This window comes from Manacus vitellinus, unplaced genomic scaffold, assembly GCF_001715985.3.
Source record: "Manacus vitellinus isolate BGI_N305 unplaced genomic scaffold, ASM171598v3 scaffold_6_pilon, whole genome shotgun sequence".
Classification (NCBI taxonomy): domain Eukaryota; kingdom Metazoa; phylum Chordata; class Aves; order Passeriformes; family Pipridae; genus Manacus; species Manacus vitellinus.
Window position 1 is genome coordinate 7,272,878 of NW_021940750.1, and position 24,875 is coordinate 7,297,752.

Genomic DNA, 24,875 nt, shown 5'->3' on the forward strand with positions numbered 1-24,875 from the left:
GCCCCAGCACATGACCATGTCTCTCTTTCATTGCTCCCCCTCAGCCTGGTAGGTGAACTCAGTGCTACTGAACAACAGTGGCCTAAAGGGCACTCAGGCTTCAGTTGATTTTCACCAATTTAAAATAGCTACACTGTGAGAACAGTCAGACCGTCAAATGAAACAATTAAGAGAGAAAAATATAAGTGCAACAGTGCAAAATGGAGTAGGAGCATGTAGCTTCTGTAAGCCTTCACCTGCACCTCAGTGGTAACTCAGGGCCTCATTCTATGGCCAAATGTTTCTCGAATAAATCAATTTATGCAATTAAAGACAATTATGTCAGCCACTGGCTACAGTTAGTGCTTGTGTGCAGCCCACAGTGAACTCAAATACTTTTAAGACTGCTGAAAAACTGCTTTAAGAACTGGGGTTGTTTAGTCTGGAGAAGAGGAAGTTGGCAGGGACCTCCAACAACTACCTGAAAGGTAGTTGCTCCCTACAGCTACCTGAAAGGAGGAGGCAGTGAGGTGGCAGTCGGTCTCTTCTGCTATGTCTCAAGCGAAAGGATGAGAAGAAAGGATCTTAAGTTGCACCAGGGGAGGTTCAGATTAGATATTAGGGTTCAAGATTGCATCTGAAATAGCCAGAAACTGCCTCCTGGAATGATCAGGGTAGCAGCTCTATACTGCTTCACTATTTCTTTTTGTTTGTTTTTTCTTTTTAATAAATGAAACAAGCACGTGGCTAAAATAAAGTATTAGGCAGAAAGAAAACACTCATATTCAGCATCCTGCCCAAAACAACATGCAAGAGTAAATCACAAGTATAAGTAAAAAAGAAAGTAAAAGTAAAGTAAGCAAAAGTAAACACTATGAAAATACTTCAAGGTCATCACTTAAAATGGTGACAACAAATACACAGCAAATCATGTGAGAAAGATGTTAGGGGAATAAAAGAGAACTGTTTTCAAAAATGCAAGGCACTAAGTGCTACAGCTAGAATAGCATAATCTTACCCTCTAGCTGAACCTTCCCTCTTTATCTCTATGCTAAATTTGCACTAGTTGCTTTGCTAAAAATATACTTTGAAGTTGTCATAGCTATTGGTCCTGGCTCATCTTTTTTCTGCCTCTGAGAACAGTTAAAGTAATAGATCACTGTAATTAGACTTTTATGGGTGCAAGAGACAGTTTGTTTCAGTCACAAACAGGAACAGAGAAAGGATGAGCCAGAGAGGAAAAAGAAAACTAAGTAAGTTTAAATAAGGCAACCGCTTCTGAATATGGAGAGATTGAAAACAACAATAACAACAACTACCAAAACCCAAACAAAAAGCTATAGGTTTATCACAAAAATCTCTAACTACAAAGAGGGATACAACAAGAACTAAGGACATTTTTTCACGAGGGCTAAGGCCACCTTTTCCTAGCCAAGAAAGACAGATTCATATGTGTGAAATGCAAATTAATTACTCTGTGCATGCATTATTTGAATAGAAAGATTTAAGGCATATAAGATATATAAGGAAATACATCATATATAAATCTACATATAACATTTTAATATATCTTATATATGTTCTGAGAATGTATCTCATATTAGGCTATGCAATATAGCCAGGATAAAACATAAAGGTTATTTAATCTTCCTCATTACTTCAAAGGCATGTAAATACACACGTGTGTGTGCATGCATTTATATACCTAAAAAGACAAACAAGAAAATAGTTGTTTGAGGGTCTTCCTACCTATCTACCACATTACAAGTATTTCCTGATTTGTAACTTTGCACACTGTCTACCAATCTGAGTTGAGTCTTCAACATCAACTAAGTCTTAACTATTATGGCAAGACAAATAATGGAAAAAAACAAAAACCCACGAAGCATCCAAAAGCCCTTCCTCCAGGTGGATCACCTCCACCTGAGTCTAAAGACATGTTTCTGCCACTCGTATGACAGCCTTATTTGCATCTACACAATGATGCAAGTCAGCTTCTGAAGTCCTGTGGGCACTAACTTCCTGCAATTTTACACTAATGCCTTAAATCATTAATAATTCATACCGCCTAACAGACGTGGAAATCAAACCCACAGCCCCCAGCTTTATCACGATGTTTCCCTGACAGCTACAGTCAAGGTCAGTGGCATTAGTGTTGTTCAAGGACACTGACACGTGTCAAACTTCAGCAGTACAAACTGTTTGCTATTGCATGAATAAAGGGTGTTTGAAGGTATTTTAGTCAGTCCCTATTCAAGGTAATCTGAAGAAGGTACAGACATAAGGCTAGAGAGACTTCTTGGCTCTCTGTTTCTACTTCTCTCCTTTTGCAAGACACCACGTCATACAGACCTCTTTAAAAACATGCCTACACGTATCTTAAAACCAGATGGCTTCCTGGGTCTCAATACTCCTTGCAGTGGCTGCTCCAGAACTCCACTTTTGTGAGAATTAGGAACCACCTCCTAATTCCAAAATCACTTATATCCATCAGAAATTTATAAAGTTTGTCTACACGCAAGTACTAGCTTTTGCTCAGCTAAATAAGCCACTTGTTTCTAGTCCAGTCTGTGCAACCTTGAAGACAGGAGATGACAACAGAGAAGACTACACCATGACCAAGAAGAGGCCATATCACTGGCCCTTTGCATAATACTACTGACACCTATCACTCCTCTGCAAATATTTCTTCAAGACACTCTGGGATTACATTTGTGATTTTCATTGCAACTGCTCAATACTGGACCATAACGTCCCTATGACTTACTAGCATACTCAGGTCTCTCTTGGCTGCTGTTCCTACCTGACAGGCCTGTTGCACATGGCCATTCCCATCTTTGACCCCCACTGTACAGCCTCTCTCTCTCTCTGTAGAACTAAATTTAATGCCACTACTGTGATTATTATCCCCAGGATTTTACTATATGAGTAAGGGAAGGAGAATTATTGAATACTACTCTTGTTTTTGAAGGAAATGCCAAGAGGGAATCTCCTCGATAAAAAGCAGCCAGCTCTGCCATTATTGCACCCATAATTTAATGAATAGCCCATCTTGCTCACTGGCATTTTCCCCCTTCCATGCAACACCCTACACAGTCAAAGTTTTTGACAAGGTAATCAGCTGAATAAAGAAATTAGCTAGGTTTCAAGAAATGGCCAGCTTCTGTTTTCAGCCAAAGCACGTGAGCATTTGCAGTGATAAATTAACTGAAACCTCCTTTTCAATGTGCAATACAGAAGTTCAGAGTTAAAGCTGCCCTGCTGCCTAACCTGTATGTCAACACATCTTGGTAACAAGACTGGGTTTAAATTTATTTTCCAACACTAACAATGCTAGTTTGGGGGCTACTTATCAAAAATTGCGCATATTTCAATTCCCAAATTACCGATAAGGGCTCTCAAATTCAACCCTAGTTTAATCTTGGCTTACCACTTTCAGTCTGGAAACAGTAAAAAAAAAAATTAAATCACGAAATGTCAAGAGTAAGACAGCTTAAAATACCATAAAGGGATCTCTAATAACAGTACAGAAAAATGCTTGGGTAAAATCTTAAGTCTATAGGTTTACAGAATTATCAACTCATGCATTATCATCATCAATTTACACTTTACGTTAAAGAACCAGTTACAGAAGCAAGTGTGTAAAAACCTCAGATTTCATGTACAAAAATACGGTTCAAGGCCTTTGCATGCAGCAGAATCCTAAAATATAACTGAAGACACAAATAAAATAATGCCAGAAGTTTTCAACATTTTAAATACATTTTAGATTCTGCTGCCTTTCATTAAAGCAGCGTGAAACCCCAAAGGGTTTGAGAAACCTCAAAAAAGGTGTGGACTGCTTTTATTTAATAAAAAATAAAAGTTGTACTCATGAAATCCACCTTACTTTAAAACAGTGTAGTTTTTTCTTTCTTTACAACAAGTCATCATTTGGACCATACCCTTATGGGGTTCGTATGCTTTTGGTTGCTTGGAGAGTGTCCTACTGAGATACTTTTTCATAGCATAACTTAGAAACAATCAAATAGCAGTCTTGGTCTTCTGACTAGCTCATAAGACCAGCATTTTTTTTTTTAATTAATGTGAACAGTTAATTTTAACAACAGTCTCTTCCCCATCTTTCTGCCTCATGGTCCATACATTTTTTGCATGCATACACCTGTCTTCACAACTGCTTGTTCTCTCATTTCCTGCCCTATCAGTACATTAGACCAGGCCTGACAGCAAGATTCCAGCCTCTTGCCACAACTGAAACCCTGAAATCTGCCTGGAGAAAACCTGCTAATGTGAGGCTGCTTCTTTTTCTTTTTTCTTTTTTTTTTTTTAATGATTTCAATTCAGATCTTAAATCAGCATTTAAAAAGATGGTAAGGCTGCCAAATACTGAAGGTAGCAAACAACTCAGATTTTTCTGAAAGCATCTTGTGGCAGCTGCAAGTTCGTGTTACATTTACTTAGAACAGCAATTGCCTTTGGAAATTAGATTTTCCTGCTTGTTCAAAAGATTTGTGATGAGTAACTATAAAAATTCAAAATTTAACTCGCTAAGTGCCAGTGTTAGCAAGCAGAGGTAGAAGATGTGTCTGGTAAAAACTAAGCAGAAATGGAAATCAACCATCAGATAATGCAGGTCATTTCTTTGATAGTACCCTCCGATACCCCTCAGAGCACGTATGCTCACAGTGGTTCTAAATATCTCTAAACAGTACAGTTTGCAAACTCTTCCCCATTACAAGAGACCTCTCTCAGGAACAAGTACATCTTGCTATCCAATCTAGATTTTAATTTCGGTCTTTTCATCCTTCTTGTTATATTCCCCAGGTACTCCTCCTTATTGGTATTTTCGGTTAGTTCTTCTTTAGTCAAACCCTAAATATTTCAATTTTTCTTTCAGTGACATGACAATTTTCCACCATCCTTTCTGTAAGAAGATTTGATTTGCCAAATTATTTTGTTATTTTGGTAATAGGTCACCTAATAGATCTGGTGCCAGAAGGTGTCCATGAACCATTTGTCTTTCAATATTGTCTGTAAAAGATGAATTTTCAGACGTGGATTATTGGAACAATGAGCCAGAGGGCCCCTGGGACACAGTAACCAGCACTTGGAAGACAGAAAGGCAATCAAGGGTGGCTGGATTTCAAGGGAATGTGACAGGCATTTAAAATCAATTGATATTTTCTGTTACTGTTTGCTAGGAGTGTTTTTTCTCCTCTCACTGGCTTTTTGTTGCATTTTTTTCCTCCCATGCTGCAGCACCCACACAACACTCAGAGACTTAAGTGAAGACTGGGATGTCACTCCCTGCTCCCATGGAAAGGAGGGTAATGCATTCCAAACAGACTAAGCACTGTGCACCACTCTTCCAGGAGCAATTCCATCAAAAAAACGTATTAGCATCTTCTCCAGATGTGGCCAGACTGATTAAAGAAAACACGGTTCCTACATTTGACTCACAGAGCACTACTTAAATGGCAATGCAGTATCTGCAGCACCCTTACATTTTTCATTAGGTATCACTACGCCACACGAGATAAGTTACAGCACATCCTTACTGCAGCACCACTCATAGCCATGTAACCAGCTTAGGGCTCAGCACTGAGACATACAGACAGACCAGAGGAAGCACAAGTCCAAAGAGTGGAATGCAGCTTGCTTAATTATAGATGTCTACCATATGACATAAGTACCTGACAGCTAGGTACCAGGTACCCCTGATTGTCACTGGAGACCTAGTCAATACAGCTCGTGTAGTTTAGGGTACAATTCATTTCAACAAGGGGAGGGTGAGGCAAATTATACTCGAAACACTACCAGCACTAACAAGTGCATCTACACTAATTCACACACAGGTGTCTTCCAAAAAGTGAGGTAACACTGAATATTTTGGATTAAAAAGTAACATGCCTCACAAACGGATAAATATCAACCCCCAAAAGGTTAACACTGAAGGTAGAAGAAAATAAGACTTATCTTATTGAGACCATCTGCTGCAGCAATCAAAGCAGTTAGAATCCATTTGCTTGCAGGAGTCCATAGAGAATATCATGAACCAATTTGAGTCAAAATAAATTAGTTTATTTTGTTCTGCACGGCCAAACCCCATCCCACTTAGTTTTACCTACCTAAATAAAGAGCACAGCCTGTTCTAGGCTTTTCTCCATAAACAAAACAAAGAGAGGTTGCTCCAAAGGGACACTCAGTACCACCTAAGGTCTTATTTGTCCTTTAAATGTGTTTATCTCTTGTTAGTGACTATAAAGAAAACCAGGCTACAACCACCCTCTTGGTATATCAGCTTCAAATAGACTCCAGTGACTCTCAGTAAAGAAAGTATGAACAATTTGGGGTTCAACTTGCAGGGCTTTCCTCCCTCAAAACCCACAAATGTGACAGTTATGATAAGCAAGAAAATAGTTCACACTTACAGCAGGATTTACTGTCGTCCCATTATTGAAACCCACTCCTATTTATTCTTCCTAAGGGGTATCAACAATTGCATCTCAGGATCCCTGCTGTGAGAAGCAAATTTTTTTTCTACTGTGACACAACACCAATTCTGAACTGTACAGTATTCCAGCAGATTGTGTTCAATATTTCAGGGAGTCCAGTGCAGTGTTTTTCTCATTCATTACTAGCAATCAAGTAATTTGAAAGGAAATGAGAGATGAAGAGCTAAACATTCATTTGGAGAGAGATAATCAAAAGAATAAAAGTCTTGTCTCAGATTCTGCACATGATTTTTCAGCACTAGGGAACATATAATTGATGCATTATTGATACATCTAACTAATATCAAACTAATATCAAAAATAATATCAGAATAACAAATAATATCTAACACTAACACCAGAAATAAAATAAATTTAGACATAAATTTATCATATAAATTATATTATAAAATAACATAAATTAACTTTAGAAAGTTAATTACCAATGGAATATTACTCTGAAGAATAGGTGATATTAACCCTTTTTATAAAGCAACAAAAACCTGACAGACATGCGTTAGCTTAACATTGACAATGCAAAATACAGTATTACTGCACAATGCATGGGACATGCTATTCTAAAAGACAACTATGTATTTTGACAGATGACTGCATTATGAAATGCTGATAATACTGACATCTGAGGAACACCAATAAGGAGAGATGAATCAAATGGTATGAGTATGTTCCCTGTTGATACCACTCAAGCTGTTGATAACTCTCAAGTCCTATTCTACAGTGACAAAAATGAAACAGAAAAAGGTAAAGAAATAGAGAAATCCTTAAGTAGAAATGCCATAAGATTAATAGAAAGTGAGGCACACAAATAAAACCATGTTTTCAAGAACAAGTAAGTGGATACTCTGCAGAGTCACAGATTTAATGCCCTAATTCTAGATCACGCAACCAAACACTTCTTTCATACTCCATATCTACTTCAACCTGCTGGAGTGTTGGACCTCTGAGCAAACAGGTTTTAAAAAGATAATCTGACTAACCGACTACTGCTACTTCCAAATTAGCAGCCAAAGTGTGTTCATAACACATTCAAAACAAACAAGCCTACGCATTACCCAGAAAATTTTCCCATGTTAACAATTCCAGATTCCAAACCAAATATGGAACACCTAAACCAAAACTATGGTTATCAAAAAGTAACACTTTAAACAACTTATGCTCTATACGAAACCTAAAGTATTTTCTCAGCATATGAAAGTCATCAGGATTGCAGTCACGCAAGCACATACCCCATTTCAGTAATTTTATCCAGGATCATTCTACAAAAGCAAACTTGATCTGAGCTACCATTGTAGCTCTTAAGTTAACAGAATGGTAGCTTACTTAAGTTTTATAAGAAATTTTCTTTTTGTCAGAACTATACAGCACTTCTCCATACTACATAAGAAATATTTTGCAGGCTAAATAAAAGATATTTATATTATTTCATTAAACTATAAAAAGACTCAATTTCAAAGCTAACGGATACACCGACCCCACAATAAAACAATGCCATAGCAAATGGCATTGCAGAGATTGCTTTCCTTCATCTTTTATATTGCCACCAACATACTTCAGAATAACATATTTTATCATGGTGAAAGAATGCTCCTTGATATTTCTTTTAGTGCACCTTTCTCTAATTCATTTTTCCCTAGCACTTGAGAAAATTCTCATTTTTTCATTTAAGCAAGGCAATAGGAAGTAAGAACAACCACCTGCAAAGAATCAAACTGTGAAAGAATCAAAACTGTGCAGAATCAAAATATGAAAATAGAAAAAAATGTACTAAAAGATTGTTGTACGGCAGTTGCTTTATGCTTAGTGTGATAAAACTTGAAAGGTATGCACAATTATTTTAGCTAGCTTTGGTAATCTTGAAAGACTAGCTAAAGTCATATCACAGTTATTCACAAAAAGTTACAAAATTTAAGTTATTAGTTTTTTGTCAAATATTTTATACTAACAAGCTTAAATGCTTTCACCGAGCAGAATACAACTTTCAAGCTCTCAAATGCTGTAGTTTTAAATACCTCCTTTTCTGAAAACTCCAAGCATTCTGAAACATACTTCTAACTTCAAAAGAGGCATGGGATCCTTTTACACACAGAGAAGGGATTTTTGCAAACAGTTCCAAATCCTTACCTTTCTGTAGACTATCATATTTGGAGAACTCTCCTCTGGGTCAGCAGTTTCCGCACTACTCGGATCAGCGGGCACTTGGGCCATGTTTGCCTCCTGTCGCTCAAACTGCAAGGACAGGAGCAAAAGTCAGCATCGCTTCAGGTTGCACTGGAGCATGGCAAGGACACCTCCAAGGCAGGCAGACAGAGGGAATCACACTCCAGACTTCAACCCATGCAGGAATTTATCACACTCTGTCAGAACTGTCTTGTCTACTGGATAATGCCCCAAGAACGAGGACCACCAAGTCACATACAGCTGTGGTTTGGGTCATCACACACACATTTCTTCCCCCATTTTGATCTTTTATCATTCAGTGAAAGTCCAATTAATACTTCACACACTTCCTTTCCTTGCTATATAGCACAAGCAGCTTTGACTTTTCTAGAATCTTTGAAGTACCTGCAGACAAAAAGCCAAGAAGGATAAAGAGCTTGCTGTGATGCAGAGTAAACCCCAATGCAGCGGGGGGGGTGCAGCAGACTGTCAGTCACACTGCCGACTGTCGCCTGCAGATACTTCAAGTCATTTACGGCTCTCTGCAACCCCAGAGCAGCAGCCAGGAACCAGGGAGGCATGGCTGCTTGCTCAGAGTAAGCAGTGTCTCTCATCTCTTCTCATGACACAGCTGGGAACAGGCAGCAGGACAGGCAGACTACTGCATGTAATACTCCTTATCTTCTAAAAGCACAGAACTGCTGCCTCATCTCCTCCAGGTCAGGCCAGGCTTGAGGCAACAGCATCAGTTTGAATAAAGGAAAAAAGGGGCCTGGTGCAGGGAAGGCACTTCAAATTCTAAGTCAAATGTTATATTTTAAATTTTATTTCCACCAGAATATTTGACAAGTTCCATCTCAAATTAAAGGCTACTGTGGAGCTGTTTGGTGACCTCTTCTAACCTTAGAAGTAACATTGCCTCGTACAGACACTGGCACTAAAACTGCCTGACAAGTTCAATTTCTTTAACACTGAAAGTACTGAAACGTCCCATCTCAACATATTTTATTAAAAACTAATACAAAAAAAGCACCTATGTTCACACAACCATAATCTACACATTCATTTCTAAAACACAGTTCACCACTAAACTGTCTCTCTTACTTATGGAAGGTACTTTCCTATTCCTTCCTCCACCCACTTTCACATTGCCACAGGCAACAAAGTGCCCCAGTATATAATACACATACATAGCATACAATTATATGTATAGTACAGCCCTGAGCCATTCTAGCTGTCAGTTATCAGCTCCCAAGGACAAGTCAAGAGCCAGAATCAGAAAAGCTCAGACTGCATCCCAGCTCTGTCCTATCTCCACAGTGAAAATGCTACAGTTGTAATGTGGCATTCTCCACTGAAGCCACAGTAGCTGAGATACCCCTTTAAGCAAGACATAAAAGACACCAAAGTTTAATAATCTACATCAATCCAGATTCCTTCATTTCCTGTATAAAGTACGAGTGCACACATACACACACGAGCGGGCACAAATGCATTTGTACATGCACATACCAATTTTGAAATTCAGTAATACAGTTCAAGTTCAAATTAAATAATATATATACAAATCACCTTTTCAAGGCATATTCAGACCAATTTAGATGCTGTTTTATATTTAAAGGAAATAAATTTATTTTTACCCCTATTAAACCTCATGGCTTTCTAGAAGCCCAAACACTATACTGTTGTGCCAGGTCATGAGCTAAAAAGGAAACATAATAAAGTCTCTAAGCAAGGTTATTAGATGCAAAAACAATCAAATAGCACGAACGTTGAAGCGTAAAGCATTTTCAAATTATAGCACTTTGAATTATTTACACTAATGTGCATTTTCACAACACTGCTTAGTCATGATTTCAAGACACTGAAGAATTAGGCTCGAGGTTATCATCACTCAATTGAATGGATCAGGAACAGGGTAGAGATTTTATGTAACTTTTTTAAGGCAATTACAAAGCAGAGTTGAAAGCGTATGTCAAGTCACCCAAGTTTCAGCTTCACCTGCAATATATAAAGACCACATTCACCGCTTACATTATATGTGAGATTTTATAAGCATACTTTAAAAGAAAACAATTACAATTAACTTTCAATTGAGCAATGATCTTTAAAGAACAAAATTACAATTTCTAATCGAAAAGCCCTCTGCAGCATTACTTAGCTGTGCTTCACTCACTGCATTATTCACTTTGAACGTCCACATTTACAAATTCTGTTCTCTTGTTATACTGTCAGCTTACTTGATCTTTTCTGATACTTCAGGATTTTCCCCCATAGCAATTCTTGAAGCTTTTCATCTACTCTAGTGCAACAAGACAATAACATCTTGTACAAGTGCAGTAGTAGCTTGCATGCTGTTCATGGTGACATTGAAGGAGCCACTGATTGTCTTTGAAGGTTTACATAAGGTAATCAATACAAATGGACCAACCTGTTGTTGGAAGATAGAAATTTGCAAAAGTGATTCCCACTAGTGCCCAGCATCTCCTACTGGATTTCAGACAGGAGCAGCAGGAGCTGCTTTGCAGGAGTGACAGCAAGATGGACATCTCAGAGAACAAGGCTGGAGACAAGGTAGGACTGAGGTGCACCTTGGAGCAGAGACAAGTGTGGACAATCCCTCCACACAGCCCAGGCATTGCTGCTGCTGAGATGGGCCTTAGCAGGCCAAGCCAGGGCCTTTCAGGAATTGTGACGGCTCTGACCATTGTCCAAGTTTTTTTCTCTTTCTTATAGATTTGTTTTTTTTTTTTAAAAAAAAAAAAACAAACAAAACCACATAATCATTTCTCAGATGGTATTCTACAGGAAAAAAAGACTACAGATAAAATAAGACAGTGATATGACAAGGGCATGTTCTTGGCTCTTCAAGGTGAAAGCACAGCAATGCTGGGTCCCAGGGATCCCATTACACCTGTGCCTTTTAACATACGGGAGTTGAGTGGAGCTCAGCATCCAGTGATGCAGGACTGCTTCACACAACTGCAGAATGGTTGGTGTTGGAAGAGAGTATTTGAGGTCATCTAGTCCAACGTCCTGGCTCAAGCAGGGTCCCCTAGAGCACATTACTCACAACTGTGTACAGATGGCTTCTGAGTATCTCCAGAAAAGGAGACTCCACAACTGCTCTAGGCAACTGTTCCAGTACATAGTCACCTACATAACAAAGAAGTTCTTCCTCATATTCAGGTAGAATTTCCTGTGGTTCAGCTTCTACCCATTGCCTCTTGTCCCACTGCTTGGCACCACAGAGAAGAGCCTGGCTCTGTCCTTGTGACACCTTCCCTTCAGATACTTATACATTGATGAGATCTCCCCTCCAAAGTCATCTCTTTTTGAGACTGAACAGGCCCAGCTCCTTTAGCCTTTCCTCTAAGACTGATGATCCAGTCCCGTAATCATCTTCGTAGCCCTTCGCTGGACTTGCTCCAGAAGCTCCACATCTCTTGTATGAGGAGACCAGAACTGGACACAGGACCCCAGATGTGGCCTCACCAGGGGTGAATACAGTGGCAGGATCACATCCCTTGACCCGCTGGCAATGCTCTTCCTAATGCAGCCCAGGATTCCATTGGCCTTCTTGGCCACAGTGCTGGCTCATAGACAGCTTGTTGTCCACCAGGACCCTCAGGTCCTTCTCCACAGCACTGCTCTCCAGCAGGTCAGATCCCAGCCTGTACTGGTGCATGGGGTTATTCTTCCCCAGGAGCAGGACCCCACACTTTGTTGAATTTCAAAAGGTTCCTCTCTCCCCATCCCTCCAACAAGTTGAGATCTTTCTGCAGAGCTACACAGCATTCTGGGGAATCAGCCACTCCTCCCAGTTTTGCATCATCAGCGAATTTGCTGGAGGCACTCTGTCCTTTCATCCAAGTCATTGATGAGTAAGTTAAACAATACTGGGCCCAGTACTGATCCTTGGGGGACACCACTAGTGACAGGCTTCCAATCAGACTGTGCCAGTGATCACAATTCCCTGAGACCTGCCATTCAGCCAGTTCTTAAACCACCTCACTGTCCACACGCCCAGTCCACACTTCCTGAGCTTGCCTGTGAGAATGTCATGGGAGACAGCGTCAAAAGCCTTACTGAAGTCCAGGTAGACAACATCCACTCCTCTCCCCTCACTTGTCCAGACAGTTGTCCCATTGTAGAAGGCAATCAGGTTGGTTAAGCATTATTTCCCTTTGGTGAATCCATGCTGACTATTCTAGATCACCTTCTTGTCTTCCACATGCTTAGAGATGGCCTCCAAGTTAAGCCATTTTACCACTTTTGTGGGGACTGAGGTGAAGCTGACTGGCCTGTAGTTCCCTGGGTCCTCCTTCTTGCCCTTTTTGAAGACTGGGGTGACATTTGCTTTCTCCCAGTCCTTGGACACTTCTCTTGACTGCCATGACATTTCAAACATGATTGAGAGTGGTCTAGCAATGCTATCTGCCAGTTTCCTCAACACTCATGTGTGCATCCCATCAGGGCCCACAGACTTGTGGATGTCAAGTTGGACTAAATGGTCTCTAAACCAATCCTCCTCAGTCAAGGGAAAGTCTTCCTTCCTCCACACCTTCTCCCTAGGGTTGGTGATTCACCAGTCTTGAGTGTGGAGGAAGTGATCCTTGAATACTGGTCATCTCTCTTGGACCCCTCTTCCCATTAGCACATTCCAACAGGATTCTTCCAAGAAGGCCCCTGAAGAGGCCAAAATTAGCTCCCCTAAAGTCCAGAGCTGCAATCTTACTCATTGTTCTGCTTCCTCCTAGCAGGATACTGAACTCCACAATTTTGTGGTCACTACAGCCAAGGTTGCCCAAAATCTTCACATCTCCAACCAGACTTTCCTTCTTAGTTAGTATAAGGTCCAACAGCACACCTTTCCTCATTGGTTCTTCCACAACCTGTATCAGAAAGCTACAGTCAATGCTTTCCAAGAACCTCCTGGATTGCTTTCCTGTACTCCTGCCATACTAAAGTCTGATCTCAAGCCAATTCTCAAATGGGGCATTCTCACTAGCCTGAGGATTGTGGCACTGACTTAACACCCAATGAACACAAACAAACCACTGGCTACAAGGCAATAACACTTCTGACCAAGGAGCAATTTTGGAATAGCCCCAAGAGAGCACCACTCCGTCTTTGCCAGGGAAAAGAACGCCAGGGAGAAGGGTAGACAACACAGAGTTAGTGCTCTAGTGATGCAGGCTACTAGCTGCAAACACAAATGAAATTGTTCATGTTCAAAGTAAAGGGTTTTTTACCCTAACCCTATGTTAACACGCCGCATTTGCAACTCTTTAATTATTATAATTGTATGTGAAAGTCCATATCTGACTTGCACAGTTCTCTGATAAAAAACAAACCAACAAAACCTCGTAGCCTGGTGTGAAGGAATCAGACTAATTTTTCAAGGGATACCACTGAAATCTATTCTTTCTACACATTTTTTCATATCAGCCTCATCCACTCAAATGCAAGTAGAAAGTCAACCCTACAACACTACAGAGACTGAAAAACAGTTTGCCCTCTCAACCTTCCTCTAAGCACATGTTTGTGATGCATCAGCCAGAAGTGAATCCAGCTTGGTCTTATAAAGGAATTTCAGCTGCACTCAGACTAGAAGAAGGAAAACCAACAATTTATTTAGGCTTTCAAAACAATTAGAAGTAGTCACACACAGCCTCCAGCTAAGAGCTTCACCAATTACTACCTGAAGAGTACTTCAGCTCCTCCCTCCTACAGGCAGTTTGCTGTATTATCAGGGGCTAACTCATACCAGCCTGCATCCACACACCAGAAATCTAGATACAAATGCATCTCTTAAAAAAATAAATGGCCTCTAAATTCCAACTTTCACGTTCAAAGATGCTGTTTTCCTACAGCTGTTTTTCTGACAATAGCAATACTTGCAGTATTCTGGACTCCTCAGCAGCTAAAGTGATTGAAAATGAAAAAAAAAGAATATTGAAAACCATTTGTGTAACCATTTTCTCACTGCCATGCACAAGGAGGAAATCAGCAGTCTTCAACTTCTTGTTTATGGAAAAGATGGCCTATTAAGCATTTAAAAAGTACTCCCAAAAATATGCTAAAAAAAGAGGGTACATTTGCTTCTCACTCATTTTTTCCTTTTTATATTTTATTCTTTATTATACAGCACATCTGCTTTTACCCCAAGAAACATAAGCACACTGGACTAGACAGGCAGCCACTGACAAAATGAAATGAGTCACAGCAGGAGTTCTCCCTCTTATCTGATCAGAGTCCTAACACCCTCCCAAAACCTAGAAGCTGCAAAGAAATATGACTCCCATATGTCAGAAAAGGATCGGTGAACTTTACACTGGAATAACCCATTAAATATATGCTCCGAAAGCAAGAAAATAATTTTTTTCACAGTTCATCTCTTTAGAGTTTCTGATACAGAAGTGTAATGATACAATTTCAAAGACAACAACTTTTACATTTTAATCCATAAATACTGACAGCATTTAATCTCTCTGTATATGTAAATTCAACACAAACAGCTTAACACTAACTTAGGAGATTCCCATTAGTGTCCTCAAACACCTTGACTGCTGTAAGAAAATACTATTGTAAACAAGATTGCTCTAAGAAATCTCTTACAGACACACTACCCCATGTGTTTCGTAGAAATTAGCCCATCTGGGAGTCCTTATAGATCTGGGTTTTATACATAACAGAGAAAGAAAGAAGAAATACAAAATGAGAAGAAATTCTGTGAAACAAACTATTTCTTGAAAATATCATCTGAATTTAACAACACAAGTTCATATATCAACTTTCATTCTTTATTTTATTAGATAAGTTGTCAACTTAATAAGCAAAATTTGCAGTGCAAAAGATTTCTTGCACATCTGAGATAAAAATAAAGTTTGTTATAGTATGGAAAACCTACATCCCAGAAGACAGAATATACTAAATGAATTCCAATGTAGATATCTATCAGCACTGCTCAGCTGAAATACACTTCTGAGTGACGATAAATGGAAATTACCTTTATGCTATGTAATTAATTTATTTCAAGGGCAGCTTATAACTGACATGTAGTATTAATGTCAAATTATGAGAGATTTAGAGCTTTAGCACACAGTCACAGAGTAAAATATAACTTCATATCATTAATACCTAGTTTTTTTCTAATTAGTGAAATACAACTAGACTACATGATTTTTCACAGACTTGAGAAATCATATAACCACATGATTTGCTGAACTGATAATTACCTAATAGGAAAAATCCCTACCTACTCTGCTGGAATATTTAGATCAAATAGGTCATGTTATTAAGGTTACAGGAGGGAAGGGACAGGGAAGGAAAAATTACTTACTCTGAATTCAATTAGAACCCATTAGTATTAGGTTGATATTTCTCATCCATTACATAAATCTCTTTAAAATTGCACTGCGAAGAAACTTACCTTCATGTTCTTTTTCTGTTTAATTATTATTCATTAAACCAGGACTTGGGCATGCCAAGCAAGGTGTGTATACCAGAGGCCAACACACAGCGTATCATAGAAGTGATCTTGTTGACCAAGGTGAACACATCAACCAGAGGATCCCCAGGCCCTGGCTGGGATAGACTCTGCTTTCGACTGGTGTAGCTCAGTCCAAGCACTGCACAATTCACCTCTACTCCTCCTTCACAATTAAACCTGCATGATTAGCAAAGTAACTTTCCAAAGAGGAAATGATACAACACCTAACTGAATGGAGCAAAAGCCAGGAAGACTGGAGCTGAGATCAAAACTCCACCATCTCCACCAGTTCACTTACTGGTGAGGAGGAGGAAATGCTGGTGTTAACATGGCACCGCTGACCACTGTGCCCAGCAGGTCAAGATTCTGCATGTTCCTCCCCTGAACCAGATGAGGAGGACATAAGGGCTAGTGAAATAGGGGCAGGGCGTCCCCACGGAGGGAGCCACACCACAGTCAGCAGTGACAGACTGAAGAGTCTGGCGCCACTCTGGATAGCACAGCATTGCTCCCCGGCATAAAGGGGCAGCTAAGGAAGTCCGCTTTCTATCAGTGAAGTACAGCTCCCAAAGCACCTGAAAATCCTTCCAATGACTGTTTAGGACATCAAATTGTAATGGAAGTTACTCTGAAAATAGTTTCCTAGTAGAAGATCATCCCAGACCTTTTGCCCCTCCTTGCAAGTGCTAAGCATTGCAGTACTATCAACAATACTCAGTGCATTGCCTTTTTTAAGGAAGGAAGCATAAACACTTCTAGCAACTGCACTTAATGTTCAAATTTTTGCCAAATTCCTCTTTGCTTGTGGGAAAGCATTTTTGTACACACTAGGAGAACTCAAGGACTCTAAAGGACCCTTTTCCTCCTCTTTCTGAGGTACCAGTTCACAGGGAGCCCTGTGCTGAAGCAGTAGAGCTCAACACTCTCATTCTGCAACTGTCAGGATGAAAGGCAAGTATCCATCTAGGCTAGTGAACAAGCAGAAACTCATCTGCCTCACTCTGACAGAGCAAGAAGAAAGGACCTAATTCCAGACACTCCCTTCTTCTTCTCTTTAGGGAAACTGGGATCCTGATGAAGGCTGTGATTTCCAGTTTCTACTACTCTTACAGACATTTTCTAAAGGTGCAGTCCCCTTGCATAACTAAGTGCTTCTCCTGAGGAATATTTGCCTCAAAGCATCCTACAGATATGTCTATGTTTCCACACAGGGCAGGGAGCAAGCTCTGGGCTCCTGATCACCCACAGTGCTCCATCACTAGTTTGATCCCAGGTTCTCTTTGGAAGAGCTCCAAACCTAAGGGGATGTAGGTCTGCGAACACAGATCTCCACCATCAGTACTTGCTCCAGAGTATCAGCATGGATGATCTTATACAGGATTTGGCTTCCTACTTAGCTATTCCTGCATCAGTCTCTCAATAGGTTCTGCAACACCATACAGCTTCCCAGCATGTCTCAAGTCCTGCAATGCATAACCTCATCCTTCTGGTCAGCTGCAGGACAGTCTCACAGTTTTTATTAAACATTGTGCTTGGAAAAAAACCATACACAATGATCATTGTATCTTCAGGCCACAGAGAATACCATCTGGGGGCCAGAGGTCTGAGACCCCTCTGGCCAAGGATGTGCAGTGTGGACAAGGCCATCATTTAGACCAAACTAGCTCTCACACGTGTCAATCCAAGCTATTTGGCTTCCTGCAGACATATACGGTCTGCAAATTTAAACTCAGCCCCCTGTGTAATCCAATGTGAGTATTCTGTAGGTACTTCTCTCCAATCACTTGCTGTTCCCAATTATGTATGTCCATTAATAAAAAGAACAAATATTCACAATGTGGTAGTCTAAGCAGAATATTGCTTACCAGGGGTCACCAAGGTCTTGTACCACTTCCAAAAAGGGTGCTCTCCATAGTCTTGAGCAATTTTCTCTCTGAGACACCTGTGATAGAGCTCATCCTGTCACGCAACTAACAGACGACACTAAGGATGGACAATTCCAGTTGTTTCATTTGTGTTAGCCACTGGTGATCTGCCTCAATCACGTGGCAGATGATCAGATTGCTTCTTGGTAAACCACTGAAGTGGATTACTTTCCTCTCCTTTCCTCATGATGCTACACTCCATTTCCATTTTATGTATTTCTAAATCTGCAGATATTTGTAGCTATTTTAGAATGCTGAAATTACTGTCTGCAACTGGATGCTACAACCAGGAAATCTAGGAGTGGAAGCCAATATAAAGTAACTTTCCTGGCATCTGACACTAAGTAAGTCCTGACTTCCCTGATGCCAAATTAGAGGCTTTCTCTCTTTTTTGTTTTAAATAAAGAAATATACCCTACCTGTTTTCTGGTCTGTCCACCCCAAGGTGTGCTGGAAGCATTGCTGACTTAACAGGAAGAACTTTCCCACTTTCAGAGTTCTCAATATAGTATCTGACAGATAAATAAGGAGAGCAAAATAACCAGAAGGAAAAACGGTATGGGGGTGGATGGTAGCAAATATTGACAAAGAATGGTTGATTAACTAGGCAATTTTTTCCCTTTATGAAATCAATCATTAAAATGGGCACTTGCATGCTAAATTTACTTTTAATGGACCAGAACGATGTTGTACCCAGGAAGAAACTGCCTCCAATACATCCACCCCTCTTCCAAAGAATTCAAAAAAGAAATGCAGTATTTACCTGTAATCAATCTCCCTTCCAATAAAATAATACTGGTGTGAGTGCAAGGGCTCTTAGAAAGGCTCTGAGCCAAAACGCTGTTACCAAGGATAGCTGCAAAGAATGTAATAGCAAATATATGCTGAATATTTAACTAAAGCAAGTGTCAGTGCTATTGAAATTTAGAAATGCGAAGAGATAGATATAGCACAACTCTGAACTTCATGTGAATTGGTGATCTCAAGCTACAGAAGTATTTACAAAGCACTATCAGCCTGCAAAGAGCAGTTACAAAGCAGGGAGCTGAAGCTGTATTTTGGCTTTTTGCAACAATGCCAACTTACTGGCCAGAATCATTCCCTGTGGAAAATGAGTAACTGCACTGATAATACAGAGCTTGAGGGTAGACTTCTAATCCATTCTCCAGGATAAAGCCATCTTTGAAAAATCATTTTGCATTAGGTCAGTTAAGGTGTACTAAGAGCATCCTGTTCTATGAAGTTAGTCCATCAGACACCATCTCTGCAAGTGCCTTGCACTTTACATACCATAGAAAATACTAATTGCAACCACAGTAAGCTACTTCTGGGGGATGGGCTGCATTTTGTATTTTACACTGTACCTAGTAAGCTGAAGAAAATTGATTCAAAGATACAACTGAATGAGAAGCACAAAATAATGGATGCTTTAATACAGACTGACAAGAAAATACTAAAATAAAACAAAGAAACAAAAAACCACAGGCCTCAGTGTCTGTTAGACTCCAAATTCAGATTTACTCCACTTAAACTCCCTGTTTCAAGCAGAGATTGCTAAAATGAAGCTCCCTTCAAGTAATCTTGTGCAAGCTGATAGACTAATCCACCCCTGCATTGATCAGCAACTGCACAATCTCATTTAAAGCACCCCAAAGTGCTGAGAATTCTTGCTGGTTGTACATCTCAAGAGGAGGAAAAATTGCAAGTATGCTGCAATCAAACTAAATGTGAAATTTACTACCCAAAAGCATATGTGTCCTTGAAGATGTGGCACCATGCAATACCCCTAGTGAAAGTGAACACAAATGGTTGCATCCCACCTACTTCAAGGACATGATGCAATATACTATGATTTCAGTGCCCTCCTGTTTATCACAACAGCACCCATCCTTTTCAGATGCAAATTACACCCAAATCACTTCAGTAATTGCAATGTAAAAAGCATCTAAGTCACTCCTAAATTAGCTAGCTCAAGTCCACACTCCCATACAGTTCAGCAGAGTCTACAAATTCCACTGCTGTGGTTCATCTAAACTTGAACTTCAAAATGCCAGAACTGGACTACTATAAATACCAATATATGCTACATACATTATAAATACTAATATACTTTACTACTGCTGCTGTTATACTATAATACTCCAATAAAGACAGTTCCTTTAATTGAGCTAATACATGTCCATGCCAGTTTGCTGTTATACCAGTGAACCCATAATCTGAAACTATTTTCCTATCTGTGACAGAGATATTTTCTTTTACGAAATTATAAACTAAATCACAATGAAATTAAGTGAATTCCCACATTCATATAACAAATGAGACATAACAAATTGGACATATCAACCTTGACTTTCAAACCATTAGTTACCACTTGCTCAACACACACCCCAATAGCCCAGTAGGTCTATAGTAAACAGTCTGAGGAGCTTTAAACTGTGAACCTTTCACCACTGATACCAGGTTCTATAAGCATAGTAAAAAAAGATTAAATATTGTCCCTTTCCACTGGGATATGTTTTTAGTGTGGAACTGAAGATTCCTGCAGAAATAGAGAACTAATTTCTCTTCACTGCCTCGTGGTCCCCAGCACACCCATGTAGGCAAAGGACAGTACCTGTGCCTTACTCTGCTGCTGCTAAGTCTAGGAAGAGAGAGCTGTTTCCAGCATGACAATGCAGAGCTCCCAGAACGTCAAAGTGTCAGAACCTTATTGCTTACTTAAATTTTAATCTGCTTTTCTTTCTTCTCTCCACATTCTTTGCCACTAGCTACAGAGATGTTAAAAAATAGTATGAGATATGATGCAACACAAGTGGATAGCAGCAGTCTCTCGACTCCACAGTCTTTCTAGAGCTTGACAACCAACGAGTAAAACACAAATTAGTTCCTCTTTCTTGCTCCTCTTCATAGATAGAGCACAACAACAGAAATTAGTTCATTCCTCAGTCACCACAATATGCTATTATTCCATCTGAAATCAAGGAAACATCTTTTCATGGTAAAATTCATATAGATTAAGAAAACATTGTGGATTCACTAACATTAATATCATCCTTTATAAAATTTAAAAGCCACTATATCATTAAAGGAAAATTGTTATCCAACAATTTAGAACCCTCCACGGTATGTCTTATTACTATCTTCCAAAAACACTCCAAGGTGATACCCAACAACACCTACAGGCACCCAGGTGTTTCTGAATGTGCCTGGCCAGCACAGCTCTGGTCAGCTTGTCTCTGATATGCTGACAGAGATGCAAGTGTTTAGGGTTAAAAGTACTACTACACCTTCAGTAATAACACTGGCCCATGATCTCTCACTTACATTTTGTTTCACGTGGCAGAGTGCTGTCTTACACCGCACTGGTGACAGCAGCTCAAAGTATGACATCAAGGAACACCCAAATCATCAATGTAATTTTCTTACTGTACCCAGGTTTTCTTTTTAATTTTAATACTGTGGTATGAATTGACACAGATAATAATGCAGTCATGAAGAAGTTGATAAGAGTCCCATAAGGAACCAGGAGCATTTCAGTTCCAACAACTAGGTGCAATATTTGTCCCCTGGAACAGTCCAGTACCGCTTAGTGAAGAGGACCTGTTTGTTTCTACAATCTCCCCCCTAGAGCGTCCACATGTGCTTGCAGAAATGCAACTGAAGCTTCAGGTGATAAGCACAAACAATACAACAACCCATCATAAGGGCGAAACTAACATTGGGCAAGGGAAGAGCAGCTTGCTCTTGTTCTGCTGCCACTTTACAACTGCAGTGTTTGATTTAGATATCACAGGTATACCTGGCCAAAACCTCCAGGTTAGCTATCCTCGTTCTTCAAAAGCTGAGGACTCATTACAAAGGAGAGAAAAAAAGTAACCACCCCACAACAATGTTGTATTCCTGTTAGAATCTTGCCGAGCCATGGCACTGCAAGATTCCGAAGTTTTACCAGAGAGTAACTAACAGCATCCTAACGTACATGTTAAAATGACACACTGCAGCTAAGTTCTCTTCCTGCTACTCCACATACATCAGCTTCTTCTCTTTCCCCGCCATCTGTTAGTTTGCTGCAGTCTGCTGGGACAGGACTGCCCTCTCCTTTTCTCCCCTTTTTGGCTGCTCGAAGGGACAACAACAGAGCCTAGCATTTCCAGTCCATAAACTCAGCCTTCCTCCAACTGCCTCAGAAACATTAACAAAAGTAGAGTTACTCCCATAAATTAAAAGTGCTCTGCTCAACTCTGCCATACCAGTGTGCTCCACCAGAATTCCATGCTAGACACTGAAACCCCCTTGGAAGTGGTTAGCAAGGAGGTAACTGCTGCTTCAAGAGGACATACCTTTTCCTCTTATCCTCAAGTATCATTGATTAAAACAGATATCTGCATCATGGGAACTGTCAGAGAGAAACTAAGGCGAGCAGCGTCGACAATGACTATAAGCAGCTTCTTATTGTGCCTTTACTTAGAAGGGAAGGGTAGTAAGAAAAAAACCAGAAAAATCAGTCAGGTAGGTGAACAGTAATCTTCAAACATCTATTACTATAAACCTCAGTATAAGACGTGTAGCAAACAACTACTTCTCCTTCTAATAGAGTTCAGAATGGGAAAAGGAAGGGCTATCTAAACTCCACTACACTTGTAGCCAGTTAGAAAGGAAACTGTAATGTTGGTCATCAATTGTTCTATCAGCCGGGTCATTAGAAAAAGGAACAGCTCATCTAAAAATAAAGTCAATATTGGCTGAGTCTAAACAGTTTCTTCAGCATTTCACACGCATATTCAAGCAATGAACGCTATTATTCTGTGCTTGTAACCACATGCCCCCAAGTCAATAACTGTTCTCGAACGTCCAACCTCTTTTTAAAGCAGATTTACAAGGAAATATAGTGCAAGTGTTCCAAATCAGCTGGTGAGAAAGTATTATGGATCATAACATAGTAAATAATTGTTAATTCTTACAATCTGCAAAATTAGAATAAATCTGGCATTAAAAAAAGAAATTTATTATATCAAATAAACACAACCTTCCACTTCAAAATAAATCCCATTGGACTTGGAGAATATTTAGGATGATATTAAATGTCTTAAATCCCCAAAGCTTTGAACTACAGTTAACCTCTTTCACTATATTCTTCAGCAAGCAATTACAAAAATCACTATACCTTTACAAAGCGCTTTTCACACTCACAGCTCACGAACACAAACGAAACATAGCTTTCTTTGGGGTGGGAAACCACCAGTATCTATCGTAACACACTGACACAAAGGTTAGTTTCACAGCATGACTTTATTTACCAAACATAGATTTTCCTGCTTTCCAATCTTTACACACTGGCAGTCAGCAAATAAAAAACAATCAAAAGCAATTATGCCTATCTTTAATTTCAGGGAAGCATTCGAAAGCGTCATGCTGCTCTGTAGCACGCAGACTATAACTGGGATGCCGTTCTGGCAAGTCCCTTGCAGGTCAGCTGAAGGAAGCCCCGACTTACCTAGGCCGTCCCAGCAAGGGCTCCAAAAGGCAGCGAGGGCAGCGCCGATGCAAACGGGACGCCAAGCTCCGAGTCACAGGCGCAGTCAGCTCCTTGGAGCGGCAGCCCTGTCTGCTATTATGTCTGCAGCGTATAAGGGCAGCGTACCGGTATCTATACAAAAATCTGCATCTTCTTCAGAGAAAAACACTTGAAGCTTCTTACTGGCACCGCAACCTACTCCTCTATTTATGCCATCACAGCTAGTGACTAAGAAGATGCTTTTAGTGTCACAGGAGATGAAGGCTCTGGAAGCAGAGTGCCTGGCAGCTTTACTCTCACACACCGATCTGTCTTCATGCAAACGCACTTTGTCAGCGGATGGAAGTGTATTATTGCCATACGCTACCGAAGCGAAACAGTTTCCAAGTTTTCCCACAGGGCACCAGCTCCCCCTTCAAGCTGTACCCCAGTGCTCGCTCCTTCTCGTCCTTCTCCGAAGCCTCTCCCCGAAAACACACACACACACACACACACCCCGCCCTGCACCTGTCCGCTACTCCCGACTGGGAGCGACCTCCCACCCCGGCGCCGCCCGCGCAGCCGCTCCCGCCGGGGCTCGGGGCTCCGTTCTCCGCGGCGGGACCAGCACCGGTATCCCGCTGCCAGGGCAGAGCCGACCGGCAACCGCTCGCCACACAAATGCGGATAAGCAGGAAAACAGCGGCAAGGAGAGCAGCCCACTCCCATTACCTTAGCAACCGCGCCGCCGCCGTCCCCGGCCGCCCCTTCGCCTCTCCTCAGGGACGGGGAAGCGCCCTTAGCATGGCGTGAGCCTGCGGGCGGGGCCGGCGGTCAGCCCGGGCTCCTTTCCGCGCCTCTTCCAAAAACCTCCCGTTCTCCTCAGCGCCTCTCAGGCTGCGGCGGGGACGGCGGCGGGGCGACGCCGCTGCAAGCAGAGCACGCGGGCACACCGCGCCCGCCCCGCCGGCCCGCGCTGCGCCGCCCGACCTCGCCGGGCGGGCGGGGGCGGTGACGGGCGGCCCCGGCCCACCGCAGCAGCGCCCGCTGCGGGCGGCCCGGCCGCGCCTCCCCCGCCCGGCACCGCCGCCGCTTCCCCCCGGTTCCGAGCCAGCCGCCCTTTGCTGGTGACAGGGAGGAAGCTTCAGCCCCTGCGTCCCGCCACCCCGGCTGCTTCTGGGGCACTCGGCGCAGCCCCGGAGGCAGGGCCTTGTGTTGCACTCTTGTTTATGTGTTGCACAGCGCAATTAAAGCGTTCTGCAAAATTCTTTCTCCTGAAACCAGGAAAGCCTCATCTCTGGGTGACAGTC

The 24,875-nt window shown here is 41.1% G+C and overlaps 1 protein-coding gene across 4 annotated transcripts in view; it reads right to left on the reverse strand.

Moving 5' to 3' along the window:
- RGS6 (regulator of G protein signaling 6) overlaps nt 1–23,677 on the reverse strand; it is a 265,417-nt gene extending 241,740 nt beyond the window's left edge. For all 4 annotated transcript variants that reach the window (XM_018082734.1, XM_008927554.2, XM_018082732.1 and 1 more), the window contains exons 1-2: nt 23,566–23,677; nt 8,616–8,720 (exon numbers count right to left, since the gene is read on the reverse strand). In XM_018082734.1, the coding sequence (XP_017938223.1) occupies nt 8,616–8,699 (84 nt within the window). In that variant the 5' untranslated portion in view covers nt 8,700–8,720; nt 23,566–23,677. The remainder of the gene's footprint in view (nt 1–8,615; nt 8,721–23,565) is intronic.
- Nucleotides 23,678–24,875: the final 1,198 nt, after the last annotated feature.